The 14,369-nt window shown below is 43.1% G+C and overlaps 2 protein-coding genes across 11 annotated transcripts in view; both read left to right on the top strand.

The window, feature by feature from the left end:
- Positions 1-1,485, top strand: part of CCDC57 (coiled-coil domain containing 57) — a 95,054-nt gene extending 93,569 nt beyond the window's left edge. For 8 of the 10 annotated variants that reach the window (XM_061615970.1, XM_061615971.1, XM_061615969.1 and 5 more), the window contains one exon: positions 1,143-1,485. In XM_061615970.1, the coding sequence (XP_061471954.1) occupies positions 1,143-1,339 (197 nt within the window). In that variant the 3' untranslated portion in view covers positions 1,340-1,485. The remainder of the gene's footprint in view (positions 1-1,142) is intronic. The other 2 variants (XR_009761291.1, XM_061615975.1) reach the window with 2 other exon arrangements.
- Positions 1,486-11,332: 9,847 nt separating this feature from the next.
- The window catches only part of FASN (fatty acid synthase), a 74,492-nt gene continuing 71,455 nt past the window's right edge, over positions 11,333-14,369 (top strand). Inside the window, exon 1 of the mRNA XM_061615966.1 lies at positions 11,333-11,702. The gene's annotated coding sequence lies outside the window, so the exon portion shown is untranslated. The remainder of the gene's footprint in view (positions 11,703-14,369) is intronic.

Genomic DNA, 14,369 nt, shown 5'->3' with positions numbered 1-14,369 from the left:
GATGAAGGTCTTACATTTTCAGAAAGACTGTAATCTTTCCCTTTAAAACAATATTCACACAGACCCTTCAAGCTGATAATGGAAATATATTTCTTGCCTAGGGAAATCAGGCAAAATGTGTCTTTTTTGATACCTATGCTATACTTTCTGTTACATCTTAAAACAGTAATTCACATGTGGCCACCAGTAGTATTATTGGGAGTGAGTGGCTTATGTCAAATAAAGTATATAGCACTATAGCTTCTATGCACATACACTATCTCAGTAACATTTACAACAACTCTATAAGCCTTAAGGTAAGTCAATTTTATTATCCATCTCAGATGGAGATAGTAGCTTGCCTAAGCCCACCTAGTAAGCTTGTGGTAAAGATGAGACTTGAAAATGGATTTGCTATAGGTGTTCTGGTCACTTCAGCACAGTTTAACAATGTAGTGGTCTCTTCTACAAGGAACTAACAAACAGGTCCTAAACAAATACAAAATGCAGTTGATAGGTAGCCTTAATAAGAGGATTGTTGATCAATGAATTTCAGTAAAAGATATAGCTGTACTTCACTACACCAGTAAGTCCCCTTTCAAGAATATAGTGGGGAAAGGCTCTGTGCTCTCACATTACATTACAGTATTTTTTCCATCAGATGAAAAGGCTACAAACATTCAGGAGAGGGAAATGCAAGATATCCAAATAAATAAAAATTGCATAGGCAAGCATATGACTCTTTTCTAGGCAATGCATGCCAAGGTTTTTAAAATTATCTTTTCCACAAATATTTCAGCCTCCTTAACTGCATGAGAAATTGTTTGGTTGTTTACAGTATTTGTATAACATTTTTCAACCATAATGCTTCTCAAAGTAGTTCACAATAATAAAATCAGATGTATAGGCAGAGGGTATTGCCCTCACAATAAAAGGTGCTGTTGATATTTTCAAGTAATTGTATCATACAGCTTCTGGCTCTGCTCCTCTGAAAGGTGAACAATAACAAATAGGAGTACTAGGGTGGGCAGATGTCCTTCAAAGTGCTCTTCCCAGTCCACTAAATGCTCGTTGCCTCTACTTAATACATGTTTCTGCTGCTCTGAGCAGGTGGTATCATAATATCAAAATAATATACATTCTGTCTTCCTTTTGATTTGCAGAGAAATCCCAGATTATCCATGAACCTGAAAGACTTGAAGACTCTCAGGGAACACCAGCAGCTGCCTTGACTATAAGGGGAACTAAGTTTGATGTTCAATTGAAGCAAAAACCGAACAAGACATCTTACAACCAATTCAGAAAGGCCCAAACTCCTCAGCGAATGTCCAAAATCCGAAACTACAATATAAAAGATTAGGCTTTCAGTGAGATAGAAGATTTTGTTTCTGAATTATGGAGAGTGTTTTGTTATTAAGCTGCAGTACCAAGTTTAAGTACTACTTTGTCCATGTTATTGGTAGTTTGGTCTTGTAATTAATTTCACTAGCCAATCTCCTCCTTACTTCTGGTTTTGATAATAAAACTTCATTAACATTTATTTTTGCTTGTTGAAAGCATTTAATCCATCTTCTTCCTCTACATCTGCAAAGATTTAAATTGGTATGCTTCAGATAGATCAAAACAAGCTCTGAAAGTGACTAGGCATGGTAAATAACATCTCAAATGATATGCCATAGTATTTTATTTCCCCGGATCCCCTGGTTCTACACTCATTGCATAGTCCCTACAGTTTCTCTGTATGTAATTTAAAGTAAGGCATGTAATGGAACTCAGTTGGTTTGTCCTTTGCCCTCAAATTTGCTCAGTCATGGGTAACAACACACAATTCTGCAGTCTACACAGTGAAGGATATATATAAAGAGCTGCTAGGGTATGTAAGTAACAAGCTACAACTTTATTGCAGTTCTGATAAAAAGACAGGAGGGACCAAGTAAGTATTGTTGTCAGCCCATAATGCTGGGAAGAAGAAATGGTGTGTGACCATGGACAATGTAGGCCAGTTCCTTAGCCTATAGTCACCAATGTGAGGGTGTCGCTCTTGATAATGTACTGGCTGTTGCTCATATACCATGCACCAACCTGGCTATTTCCTGGAAGCCTTCCTTTTGCATTCTGTTTTTTTAAAAATTAAAATACTTAAATTTCCCTGGTATTTAAGGTGGTATTCTGCTGGAAAAAAAACTTTAGGGTAGCCTACAAAGAAACAACTTAACATAGATTCCAAAACCATACCTAAAAATCTACTTGAAGACAGAATGAAGAATGTTTGGATAAACCTTGCCAGAAGCGCTGGATTGACCAAAGATTGAGTTGGGTGTGGTGTGAGAGTATTTTTATTCTTTTTCCTTGGTTTTCTTGTTCTGTGTTTGTGTTATTTATATCTGAAATCAATTTAAAAAATATAAAAAGACAGGACAAAGAACACATGAAGCATAGCAAAATAATACCAGGGACATTAAAACAGCAGATGGAAGTTTCTTACGCCATCATCACAATTTCATAGACGCCGGTTGTGAGTGGAGAACAGTCCACTAATCTCTCTAGAATAACCCTCTGCTCCCACCTCTGGTTGACAACCCAATTCTCACCTGGGGCTTCTTATGTAATAAAAGAAATCAGTAAGAACATAAGAAGAGCCTGCTGGATCAGGCCAGTGGCCCATCTAGTCCAGCATCCTGTTCTCACAGTGGCCAACCAGGTGCCTGGGGGAAGCCCGCAAGCAGGACCCGAGTGCAAGAACACTCTCCCCTCCTAAGGCTTCTGGCAACTGGTCTTCAGAAGCATGCTGCCTCTGACTAGGGTGGCAGAGCACAGCCATCATGGCTAGTAGCCATTGATAGCCTGTTCTCCATGAATTTGTCTAATCTTCTTTTAAAGCCGTCCAAGCTGGTGGCCATTACTGCATCTTGTGGGAGCAAATTCCATAGTTTAACTATGCGCTGAGTAAAGAAGTACTTCCTTTTGTCTGTCCTGAATCTTCTAACATTCAGCTTGTTTGAATGTCCACGAGTTCTAGTATTATGAGAGAGGGAGAAAAAGTTTTCTCTATCCACTTTCTCAATGCCATGCATAATTTTATACACTTCTATTATGTCTCCTCTGACCCGCCTTTTCTCTAAACTAAAAAGCCCTAAATGCTGCAACCTTTCCTCGTAAGGGAGTCGCTCCATCCCCTTGATCATTCTGGTTGCCCTCTTCTGAACCTTTTCCAACTCTATAATATCCTTTTTGAGATGAGGCGACCAGAACTGTACACAGTATTCCAAATGCAGCCGCACCATAGATTTATACAATGGCATTATGATATCAGCTGTTTTATTTTCAATACCTTTCCTAATTATCGCTAGCATGGAATTTGCCTTTTTCACAGCTGCCGCACACTGGGTCGACATTTTCATTGTGCTGTCCACTACAACCCCGAGGTCTCTCTCCTGGTCGGTCACCACCAGTTCAGACCCCATGAGTGTATATGTGAAATTAAGATTTTTTGCTCCAATATGCATAATTTTACAGTTGTTTATATTGAATTGCATTTGCCATTTTTCCGCCCGTTCACTCAGTTTGGAGAGGTCTTTTTGGAGCTCTTCGCAGTCCCTTTTTGTTTTAACAACCCTGAACAATTTAGTGTCATCAGCAAACTTGGTCACTTCACTGCTCACTCCTAATTCTAGGTCATTAATGAACAAGTTGAAAAGTACAGGTCCCAATACCGATCCTTGAGGGACTCCACTTTCTACAGCCCTCCAGTGGGAGAACTGTCCATTTATTCCTACTCTCTGCTTTCTGCTTCTTAACCAGTTCCTTATCCACAAGAGGACCTCTCCTACTGCTAAGCTTCCTCAGAAGTCTTTGGTGAGGTACCTTGTCAAACGCTTTTTGAAAGTCTAAGTACACTATGTCCACTGGATCACCTCTATCTATATGCTTGTTGACACTCTCAAAGAATTCTAATAGGTTACTGAGACAGGACTTTCCCTTGCAGAAGCCATGCTGGCTCTGCTTCAGCAAGGCTTGTTCTTCTATGTGCTTAGCTAATCTAGCTTTAATCATACTTTCTACCAGTTTTCCAGGGACAGACGTTAAGCTAACTGGCCTGTCATTTCCAGGATTCCCCCTGGATCTCTTTTTGAATGGCGTTACATTTGCCACTTTCCAGTTCTCAGGCATGGAGGAGGACCCGAGGGACAAGTTACATATTTTAGTTAGCAGATCAGCAATTTCACATTTGAGTTCTTTGAGAACTCTCGGGTGGATGCCATCCGGGCCCGGTGATTTGTCAGTTTTTATATTGTCCATTAAGCCTAGAACTTCCTCTCTCCTTACCACTGTTTGTCTCAGTTCCTCAGAATCCCTTCCTGCAAATGTTAGTTCAGGTTCAGGGATCTGCCCTACATCTTCCACTGTGAAGACAGATACAAAGAATTCTTTTAGCTTCTCTGCAATCTCCTTATCGTTCTTTAGTACACCTTTGACTCCCTTATCATCCAAGGGTCCAGTCGCCTCCCTAGATGGTCTCCTGCTTTGAATGTATTTATAGAATTTTTTGTTGTTGTTTTTTATGTTCTTAGCAATGTTACCAGAGTGATAGACATCCACTTTTCCAGTCTCTACATCCACAGTTCAATGATTAAAACAGGGTGGCTCCCTTGCCCCTGCTCCTCCTCCCACTTCAGAGCAATGATCCCAAAAGGACAACCTCCTTTGATATCATCCTGTGGGATTGACCTACTGCTTCAAGCAGTCACAGGAGAAATATTCCCCTCTGGAGATTGGCTGTTCGGCTACAAACCCAGCAGTCAGAGGAGTGACAGTTGGTTCACCAGTCTCAGCTGACAGAAGGCACTCTCTGCTACTGAGACAACCTCAGTCTAGTAACAAGGCTGGATCTAAGAGCACACCTAAACAGTGAATCTGATCCTATAGGAGGGAGTGCACCCCATCCAGAATAAATCAAACACCTTCCTGAGCAGGCAAATCACATACCAACAGTAGTATGATAATGTCAGGACTGAGCATCAGTTTATTGGGTCAAGCACCAGTTTAGCACTTTCACTGTCTCATCTGAATCAGATATAAAGGAGATATAGAGCTGGGTGACATCAGCATAGAGCTGGCTGATGCTCCAGTCCAAAACCTCAGATGACTTCATTCAGTAGTGTCATGTAGATGTTTAAGTGCTGGGAGACAAGCCAGAACCCTATCTCATAACATAAAGGCCTAGAGGTAGTCCACCAGCTCCACCTGGAATCTGCCTTTTAGGTAGGAATGGAACCACCAAAACACCATTCCCTCAGTTCTTAAGCTAGATAGGCTACTCAGAAGGATATAATGGTTGATGGTATAAATAGTCACTGAGAGGTCCAGGAGAATGATCAAACTCATGCTCCCCCAGGTTATCAATCAGGGCAGCCAAAACCAGATTGGAAAAAAGACAAATGGATCTAGATAATCCATTTCATCTGAGAGAATCTATTATTGTACAGCTAAGACATATTCAAGCATTTTACCCAAGAAAGGGACATTTGTGACTGACTAATTCTCGAGGTATGGTAAAATCTTTTTCAGACAATTGTTCTGCCCCAATTAAGCATTATGTTATACTGCTTGCAGGTTAGTAGGTAGAATTCTCTTCAGGAAATCTGTTAGCAACTGATTAAGTCTGATTGTCTGTGATCATGCCTGGATTGGCTGTCCCTGAGAAAGGTCTTTAGTTATATGTTTTGTGGTGGTTCTTTCTAGAAGGCAGACAACCTTCCTCAGGCCTGGTTCTCCTCAGCTGGGAGGGCTTGGCTGTGCATTATCTTTTCACCACGCACCCATGCCATCTACTTTGTTCAACTGAATCCTCTAATCAACTTTGTGCGGTGAAGTGTTTATTGGTTGCTGTTCAAGATTGTTCATCAATAAAAAAATAGAAGATTTAAGTCACATAAAGTGTGGATTGGACATGAGTTTATCTGCCTGGATAGACACACATCTCAGCATGTGTTGAGGCCAGAACAACAATCTCACAATTGACTTTAAGATGGCCAGGACTACATTGTCTTGTCATCACTTCCTAGACCCAGCCAGCCATCCTCCTTCTGCTTAGTATGCATGTGGCAGACTACACTCCCCAAAGCATTTTGCCCACATTGTCAGACTGCAGCAACTGAAATTCATCCCATTAACATGACTAGATGGTGCTCTGGCCACATCCCTTAATCTGCTGAAACCATATCTGATATGAGCAGTTTTATGTGTTAACAGACAAACAATATTGCAGCATGCCTCTGAGGGTTCCTTTGCATTATATCATGGGCCAAGCCATAATACAAACATATTGGATTTGTAAGCCAGTTAATACATGCAGTGTGATTATAACAACTTCACCCTAATTCAGTCCACAAGCGATAGAAGTGAACCTCTTGATTAATTGTATTTTAGTGTTTTCACATTGCAGTTTCCCTTCAAAGTGTCTTTGTTCCAGTATGACCACCTTAAGGTCAGTTACTGAGTATAAGGGGAAACAAATGCTCCCCTATATTTTTTTTTATGTTGATGTCAGATTTGTGTCTATTAATTATTTTGCATAGGCTGATGATAGAATGCAAAAGGGCATTGTTGGCAGATGATGACATAAATCACATTGGAAGATGAGCAGGTGAATTAGTCCCTGATGTTGTTGACATTAAGTCCTATAATAACGTTGCCAGAATAGACATGGGTAAAGAGTTGGTATCTTGATCTGCCATAGGTTCTGGTCCCTATGTCTGTATCTGTTGCTATTGGTGAGTAGCTGTTTTAGGTTATGGGGGTGCATGTAAACAAGTACAGGACTACCAGTGTCATTCTTCAGGATGGGCTGTAGAACACTGATGATACATTTGAGTGGTTTCAACTGGGAACTATAAATGACAACAAGCGGTGTTCTACCATATTCTCCTCTAGGTCTGTGCTCTAGTAAATTATTCCCGTAGTTTTTACTTTGTCGGGAGAGTAATGTAGTCTGAGGAAAGCTGATGTCATTGTTTAAGCTGTGAGCTTCTGTCTGGCGAATATGAACAGTTGCAGTTGTGTTGTAGGGCTTTGCTGTAGATAGTGGATTTAGTGGTGTGTTCTGCATAGAAGCTGGTATCATGTAAGTAGTGGTCATTGGGTTTTCTATATTAGGTGGTGGTGCTTATATGTTGTCCATTATGTAACTGCATAGTCGTGCAACTGAACCAGAAAGTAAACCTTTTGAAGCAGATTGGTCTAGGCTCAGGTTGATGGTGCAAGCAAAGCCTGGTGGAACTGCACAACTGCCTCCTTCCAATGAATCCAGATAATAAAGATTTAATCAATGTAACTTAGGTAAAGGAAAGACTGAGAAAGCATCAGCCACAAAGATGTTGGCATAACGTGGAGCCACATCTAACCCATCATATTCCTGCCCAGTCAATAATACCATCAGTGTGACCCACAATATGCAATGGGCTGCTAATATGTTGGCACAGCCTGTTGGTTGTCATGGTGGTTATAAAGTCTAAAGCACCACTAAAAAATAATGAAATTATATATTTTAGAGTCCTGAGCCACTGCAAACAATTATATTTTTAAAGTCCTAAACCACCACAAACAGGGCAGCCTCAGTGTAAATGCTTAGGTCTTCCAGAACAAGAGCCCTAAGAGGATGAACCAGCTCCAAGACCACCTTTATCAATTCAAGCAAGGCGACAGCTGGGCAATGGAGTGGTCAGTATGTTGTCAAAATCCCTAATCTATCTTTAGTGCTCAATATCGGGTACAAACATTCACAACAGAAACTCAGCCTCCTAGACAGGGAGGGGGAATCCTTAAAGAATACAGCAACTCCTCCTTCCCAGACTTCAAGCCTGTGTTGGTAGTGCACCAGGAATTCAGGTATATACAGCTGGCAAATGGAGCCAAGTAAAGAAAATACCTGTTTCTAAGAGGATATAATATAGAGAATATTATAGATATTGAGACAAGGTATGACATCTACTAGCTTAAGTCCCATTGTCTTTTTTTCCAGGTTTCCCATCTCATGTCACTGTGAAACGGCTCTAAAGAATATCCTGAGTCCCAAGAATGGCAAAGGAAACTACAATCACGTTAGGAAACAAACTTAATAAAATGAAGTAAAATATCCTGTTACAATATATGACCTGGAAGTTTATTTTGGCATTAAGTGGTATAAGAATTATTATTATTATTATTATTATTAGTCACTTTTTACTTAAAAGGTCTCCAACATACATTTCCATGTGACTTACGATAAAAAATAATATTTATTTTATTGGGGGGATATATTTAAATATGAATGAAAAAACAGCAATAATTGAATATAAGAGGAAAGAAATAATAGGGCCCTGGATGTTGCAGTTTTGTTCCTTTTAATATATAACTGTACCTTAGTTATAATGAATGAAAAAGGTAAACATTACTGCTTTAAAGAGTTTAAGGCAGCAAACATGATACTCCCCTCCCCATGTTATCCTCACAACAATCTTGTGAGGTAAGTTGGGCTGTGAGACAATTAGACTGAGTGGGACTTTGTACACAAGTATCCCCAGTTCTAGTCCAACACTATCCCATGCTGGTTTTAAATAAAATTCACAAAGTGACTGTACTGAATATTAAAGCCACCTTAGCCTCTTTTGGTGCTTGTCTCTACGCTTGCAGGCTTCCCATGGGCCTCTGATTGGCCACTGTGAGAACAGAATGCTGGGCCAAATGGGCCTTTAGTCTGATCCAGCAGGGCTCTTCTATTATTTATTATTTATTATTATTTTTAAAACTTATATACCACCCGACTAGCAATAGCTCTCTGGGCGGTGAACATAGATACAATAAAATACAATATAATACAAAAACATCAGTCTAAAATCAAATTTCACAATCTAAAAACAGCAAAGACTAAAATCAAATTACAAACATTACAATGATTAACAAAAAATTAAAATGCCTCGGAGTAGAGAAAGGTTTTAACCTGGCGCCGAAAGGATGATAGTGTCGGCGCCAGGCGAACCTCCTCGGGGAGACTATTCCATAGTTCGGGGGCCACCACTGAGAAGGCCCTTAATCTTGTCACTGCCCTCCGGGCCTCCCTATGAGTCGGGACCCGGAGGAGGGCCTTCGTAGCAGACCGTAGTGTACGAGCCGGTTCATAGCGGGAGAGGCGTTCCGACAGATATTGAGGTCCCGTGCCGTATAAGGCTTTATAGGTTAATACCAACACTTTGAATTTGGCCCGGAAGCGTATTGGAAGCCAGTGCAAGTGGGCCAAAACAGGTGTTATATGGTCAGACCGCTTCGTTCTTGTTAGCAGTCTGGCCGCCGCATTTTGCACCAGCTGTAGCTTCCGAACCGTCTTCAGAGGTAGCCCTACGTAGAGCGCATTACAGTAATCCAAACGTGAGGTTACCAGAGCATGTACTACTGATGTAAGATCCTCCTTACTCAGGAGGAGTTTTTATGCTACCTGTTGTCACTTTAAGATTATTTCTGAGAGGGGTGGGAGGAAGCAGACAGCTGCTTTGTTGTGTTGCATTACAGGGAGCATTGCATTTGGGAGGAGCAAGTGGGAGAGTATAAATACTGAGTATAAGTTCAGAGTTCATCACAGTTCTGGAAGGCAGTGAAGGAAGCCTGTTATGAGATTTAGTGCCAGCCAGCAGAATGCAAAGGGTGAACATGATTATACAAGTTCTGAGCCCTAAAACTGATGCAAACCAGAAGCCTTTTCTTTGCAGATCCAGTGAGGCAAACAAAAGCAGAGACACAGAGGCCATGGTGAAGAGTTGCATAAGGAAGGCATTAGTTGTCTCTACACCATAAGGAAAACTAGTTAACTGTCACCTGGGACTGTATACTCCCATGTAGAGAGAGCATAATCCCTGGAGCACATTTTAACAGAGCTGGAGTCTGCTTTATAAATTGAACTGTAGTAACCGAAGAAGCTCACACACTTCTGAGGTGAATGACCTGAAATAAGCCACAATTCACTGGCGATTCTTGCATCACCATCAGCTTCATTTCCTAAACAGAGCCATCCCCCTAATGCAGTCACCATATCACCCTATCTCCTAGCAACACCCACACAGCCTCTGAGATTGGCCAAGCTACGCACACTCCTACATCCCCCTGTCCTCTGATTGGACACTTCAATCAATGACTTAAGGCCCTAAAGAAAATGTGGTTTTCTTTTGTACATTTCATTTGCCGGGTTTTTCAGGAGGGAGGGAGGGAGTACTCGGTCGGAGTGTAACGAGACGAGCCGCGCAGTGCGCTGGTCTCCCCTGACACCAGTTGCTTTCCTCTCCTAGGGGCAGAGAGCCCTGTGGTCCACTAGGCCGCCTGCTCCGCAAAGGGCGACGAAAGCCGGAGAGATAAGCCTAATTAATTCTTCTCCTTAGCAGCAACACGCGAGCAGTCGAGCTGCAAATAATAATAATTACACTGCTCTCCCAGACTTCACTGCGCTGTTGGTACACTAAACAATGGGGCAAATCCCTCACATCGAGAGTTTTCAGCTATGGCTGCGGGTGGGAACGTATCAATGCGCACCATTCCCTTTGCCCTGAACGGGCTAGTTCTTCTCGAGCTGTATCCCCTGAGACAGGCGGGCTTACTTTTTTTGTTCAGTTTATTCTACAGTCTCCGAAATCAGGCAGAGCCGCAATGTGGAAGAGCCGGCTTTCCAAAGCAGCCTCGCTGAGAGAGGGAGGCGCGTCGTTTGGGGCCCCGTTGTACAAGCTCCCATGGGTGGCGCTGCTGAGTCTACCACGAGGCTGGGAAGTGGGCACAGCAAGACCATTCACACGCTCGCCCCCCGCGTAGAATTATATTGGAGTGCAGACAAGAGGGCATCGGATGAGCTTGGAGGATGGGAGTGATTGCTAACGTTTACAAAAGGGCGCGCATGTCTGTCCCCCCCAATTCTAAATGTCATGGTGGGTGGAGGGAGTTGCCAATGACTTGTGGTAACAAGTCATAGACCTTGCCCCCCCCCAAATATTTCTGCGGACACTGTGAGCCCAGGGATTCAGTTCTATGACTGGCCTCTGCGAAACAGTTTCTTTTCAAAAATCAGGTACAGGCGGCAACCTTGCAGGTTGCAAGGCTTGGAGGCAAGTCAGACCCAGGGCCGCCGGAAGATTAGAGAGCAGGCAGACGGATCATGCTTGTGCGTGTGGGGAAGCTTGACCCGGCCGAGTGATGCGCAGCGCAGCTCAGGGCTGGCCCAGTTCCTGCCTGGCACGGCTGCGCGCCCAGGCGGCTCTGGCATGGGGCAGCGCGTGCTCTTTGCCTTCCTTTCTCGCGGTGATTGCGAGAGGCTCCCGTAAGGCAGGGGGCTGGCATCGGCCCAGGGTCTGCGCCGGGAGGCCCATTCCCAGCTCTCATTGGACTGCGGCGAGGAGCAAAGCTGTCAGCCCATGTGGCGTGGCCACCGGAGGTGGTGGCTGTTTAAATAGGCGCCGGGAGGTAGAGGGAGTCAGTGAGAAAGGAACTGTGAGCACAGACACACGGAGGGAGAAGCCTCAGTGCGCATCACGCGTCGAGAAGGAAGGAGCCGAGGGACTTGCGTGCCGCCAGCACAGCAGTAGCAGCAGGAGCAGGACTTTTAAGCGCGCCTCCTTCGCCAGCGAGCTTCAAGCGACTGCCGCATCCGCTCTCCCCAGCACGGACTTCGTGTGGCCAGCCTGCCGCCTCGCCGATCTCAGGGACCTGAGCAGGTAACCGGCTCGGATTGACCGGAACATGGATGAGCAGCGGCTCGGATTGCCGGCAGGGGGGGGAAGGGGAAAGGAAGCAGCTTAAGGGCGGATGAGGTTGCGTGAATGAAACGAAGCCGCTGCAGGGCTAAGCCGGAGCAGCCGGCTGGAGCTGCTGCTGCGAACTATGGGGCGCTGATGCCTGGGCGCCTCTAGGGCCGCCCTGGGCGTGAGGGGCGGGCGATGGGGGCCCTCTGGAAGCTCTTGGTGCCCTCTGGAAGCTCTTGGTGCCCTCTGGAAGCTCTTGGTGCCTTTTCACACACCCGGGCTCGTTTCCCCCCGTCAGAATGGCCATCGTCTCCTCTCCCGGCGGGAGGAGAGGGGAACCGGTCTTGGCGGCACCAGATCTCTAATACGCTTAATTTCTCCACCCTCCTTATGCAAATAGGATTGTGCAAATCTCAGCACGCTAAAATACGTCTGTTTTGAATAGGCAGGTTGGGCCTGTACGCTACATGGGAACGCGTCATCAGTTTTCAGGTGTTTCTGAAATGGATGAGCTTTTCCGATGAAACCGTCTCGGACACAGAGGAGGCCTTTGAGGCGCGGGGGAGTGTGTGTGTGGCTCTACGCGGGAGCTCACCAACCTCTTTTAGAAGTAGCATCAGAGAGGTTCCCAGGGTAGCTCAGGTTTTCTTTTTCTCCATTTTACTTAGCTTTTGGGAGCCTACTCGGTGGAGAACAAAAGCGGTGGCTCCACTGAATTTTCTTGAGATAAACTTTATTTTCAAATGACAAAACAAATTCCGGAGGTAGACTCTTGCGTCTGCAATGTTGTAATGTGCATATCTTTGGTGGTTGCAGTGAAGTTGATCCGAGGTGTGATTTTTTTCTTCTGAGGTTATGGAATAAAAGGGGGAGGAGTGTTTGGCAACAAGGGAGATGGAGGCTAAGCCTTGCTGCATTGTAAGGGTTCTGCATCCAGCCATTTTGTTATCAAGGCAGGAAGACAGTTACACTGACACACTGAATCCCGTTATTTTAGCAGATCTAGGTAGAGAAGAATTCTCTCCTTGATTTCTAGCTCTTACCTTTTGTATACAGAAGTACTAGGAATGAGCTAAGAATGTGAAAGGTAAATGACATGGAGTAGATATTTACTGCTACCTCTATTGTGACACTAGGAAATGAGGGCACCAGATAGCGTTTCTACTTAGCCACTTGCAACCCAAGTCTTTCACCTCTTCTCAGGTAACTAATAAAAGTAGCAAATTTCTGCTCAGTGTTTAGAAGGAATTTCTCTTTGCTCCTGTAATTATTCTGTCTATTGTTCTCATAATGCAGTCTTGTATTCATATTTCCCAGCTGTCATCATGATTCTATAATCCTTACTCTGTCCATCTCCAGAGCTGAGGATGCACTTTTAATGCAAAGATGATTAGGGCTATTTAAAATTACAGCTAGTTAATTTTATTCTGTCTTGCATAAAAACTGATAAAAAGGTGTTTAAGTTGTCTGTTTTTAAAATTACTTTATAAAGTAACAGATTCTTACAACATGGAGAATTTAAAGACATACAGATCTCTCACCAGATATTTTAAATGATGGAGGGTGGCTGCTACCACGCCCCCTTTGCTAAACCAGCTCAGTGGCTACATTGTCATTTTCTACATTTTGACTTCCTATTGCCTGCTTATTCCCAAAACTGTTATCCTAAATTTCTGAAGCAAGACTCCATCCCAAGATAATCGGAATATTCCCCTTTTTATGATACATTCTAAACCTCATTTAGAACAATCTAAAAACCATGAACATTTATTTCAAGACTCTAGGAATTGAGAACGAACTTGTTTTGGTGACTAAAATGTCTTTCTCCCACTGGAACCAATTGATACAAAGCATGTAATCTTCCGATCCACAAGCAATTCAGTCAAAATTGGACTTAAAGTAAAACAGTAGAACTTTTATTTACATCCATGGGGCTGGCTTAATGATGGATCTCTTTAATATGTTAGGGTAAATCATTGCAATATTTAATTGCTTACATTTCATTTATATTTGCTGAAAGTTCACATTTAGTGCCATAGGCACCCATGTTTTGTTAAGCTAGAGTAACTATTGCTATGGTCTGTCCCAAGTATTCATGTGCTTGCCCAGGAACTCCTGGCATTAGGATGAAAAACCAGGCTACAATCCTAAACACACTATGGAGTAAGCCCAATGTCACATAGTGGACTTTACTTTTGTGTAAACAAGTCTTATGTACACATAATTACATTGTAACAGTCAATTCCTGTGCGTGTTAACGCAGGAGCAAGTTCCTCTATGTTCAAAGGAGTTTACTTGGAAAAAGGTCTGGCTAGGATTATAGCAAGTAAATCCATCTGAAATCAATGGGATTTCCTTCTGAATTAGTATAGCTAGGCTCATACCGTACATCCAAGCATTTCAGCTCAATTGGAGACTTATGAGTATGAGGAAGTGGGTTTTGTGAACATTTTCATGGTCAAAGGAGGTTAGATGTAAAAGAGAACAGTGCTCCTGGAATTTTAATAGTTTTGTAGAAGAGGGAATATCAGCACTGAAGATAGTTTGCACGACAATTACACCTGCTGAAATCCTCCCTTCTGTAAAACTTTGAACAGGACAGGAGCCTGACCTTTTTTTCACCTGGCCAGCCTACAAGTT

The sequence above is a fragment of the Rhineura floridana genome, chromosome 3 (genome assembly GCF_030035675.1).
Source record: "Rhineura floridana isolate rRhiFlo1 chromosome 3, rRhiFlo1.hap2, whole genome shotgun sequence".
NCBI lineage: Eukaryota > Metazoa > Chordata > Lepidosauria > Squamata > Rhineuridae > Rhineura > Rhineura floridana.
Note: the sequence above shows the minus strand (reverse complement) of the source record. Positions and strands in the feature narration are given on the sequence as shown.